At 39.3% G+C, this 1,698-nt stretch overlaps 1 protein-coding gene across 1 annotated transcript; it reads right to left on the bottom strand.

Moving 5' to 3' along the window:
• Positions 1-230: 230 nt before the first annotated feature.
• LOC104586154 (multifunctional methyltransferase subunit TRM112 homolog A-like) lies at positions 231-1,175 on the bottom strand. Its single transcript, XM_010243306.3, has 2 exons — positions 1,037-1,175; positions 231-853 (listed from the first exon to the last, which is right to left on the bottom strand). The coding sequence occupies exon 2, from the start codon at positions 751-753 to the stop codon at positions 385-387; it is 369 nt and encodes a 122-aa protein (XP_010241608.1). The 5' UTR covers positions 754-853; positions 1,037-1,175; the 3' UTR covers positions 231-384.
• Positions 1,176-1,698: the final 523 nt, after the last annotated feature.

The raw sequence follows: 1,698 nt of genomic DNA, 5'->3' as shown, positions 1-1,698 counted from the left end.
ATTTTGTGAATTCAACAAATTTTGTTGTTCATTTCACAGAAAACCCTTATGAGATATGCCGCCTTTGTATGTAGAACAGAAACCATTTCAAACAAAAACCCCTAGAAATTTTTAAAAACCAGAAACAAATACCTGTTAGATTTGACTGTTTGATCCAACATACTTTTCTCATCTGTTTCTTTTCTTTTTCTTCTTTTGAAGAAGAAAGCGATGATGATGAAGAAGAAGAAGAAGAAAAGCTATATTTTCATTGGTTAACCCAAAACAGAGTTGATGACAGTTCTTTATCATCAAACAAAGAAAAGAAATTCCTCATCTTACAGTTTCGTCGCTGGAGCAGAAAGAGGAAAAGTAAGTCACGATAATGGTCAAGCGGTGGATCTATCAGACCTCGTCTTCGTGAAGGAGCATGTTGGGGATTCCCTTGTTGACTGGGAAGCGCCGACCGGTCTCCGGGCAGATTAGAGCACCTTCTTCGAGGTGAAGCTCGAGCAAGGCGTGGTGAAACTTCTTTAGGAAGTCGTCGGAGTCGAGCATCGATGAATCGGCCTCGTCGGGAAGTTCAGCGTAGCCCATGGATCGAGCGGCATCAACGAGAGCCTTCCATTCGATCTTGGGGAATATGTTCCTGAGAAACTCTGCACTGAAGTCGACTTCTTTCTCCACAAATTTCTCCACCTCGAGACGTAGAGGGAAACCGTTCGTCACGCCCTTGATGTTGCAAGAGAGCATGTTGTGTGTCAAAAGCCTCATTTCTCTGTGTCTGTCGACAGAAGCCGGGACGGGACTCGGGGAAGGAAAACCCAACAAAAGGGAAAGCACTGATAGATGCTCCAGTTCACTTTTTTCTTATCTGTGTCAAAGCACCATAGATCCATCCATTATTAATGGCGGAGTTGCATGGAGAGTACAATTTTGAAGTTGTAAATAAATAACGAATTTGTTTCTCAAAAATAAAGGCAAGAGTTGGAAAATGTATTGATAGAGCCTAAACCCTAAACCCTAAGGAAGAAAGAAGAAGGAGAAAAAGTCACACCTCAGTTCTGATCCGCAGTGGCGGTAGCGTTGCAGGTAAAGAGAAGACTGTGCCGACAAAGAGATAGTGTGAATGAGTCGGTGACGAACCGAAGATGCAAGCAGCAGGTAGGGAAAACTTGAAGTGAAGTGGTGAGCCGGTGATCACCACGGCGAGCGGCAACCAACCACGGTGACAAACTAACGATGGAAGCAACTGGCTTCAACAACCGAACATGGTGAGGCGGCAATCGACCGAATGAGTGATGAGGTTTCAAGCGAATAGGGTTTGGAAGTAAAAGTAAAACCGAGTTCCAAGAGGCTGATAAAAGGCTTTAACATAAAAGGGCATAAAAGGCCCAAAAATCAAATATTAAAGTGATAGGGTGATAAACAAATGGAGTCCGGTTCAAAGTATCTAAAACGTGAGGTGTATGAAAAAGATAATTTTAAGAGATATATCGAATATATTTTAGATATGTATGAATACGGATAAAAAATCAAAATACACGGAAATATGATACAAAATTCAAATAAATTATAAAAATATATTAATAATAATACTTACAAGTTTTATATGATTGTAAATAAGTCATTTAAATATAAAAAAATATAATTTAATGTTTATATAAAATGTGATATATTAAGATATAATTAGTAACTGTTGAAAAATGAAGCAATGAC

Source organism: Nelumbo nucifera, chromosome 2 (assembly GCF_055504915.1).
Source record: "Nelumbo nucifera cultivar China Antique chromosome 2, China Antique-T2T, whole genome shotgun sequence".
Taxonomy (NCBI): domain Eukaryota; kingdom Viridiplantae; phylum Streptophyta; class Magnoliopsida; order Proteales; family Nelumbonaceae; genus Nelumbo; species Nelumbo nucifera.
Note: the sequence above shows the minus strand (reverse complement) of the source record. Positions and strands in the feature narration are given on the sequence as shown.

What these genes read in the sequence shown, in the direction of transcription:
- LOC104586154 (XM_010243306.3), bottom strand. Translation starts at nt 753, where the DNA reads ATGAGGCTTTTGACACACAACATGCTCTCTTGCAACATCAAGGGCGTG.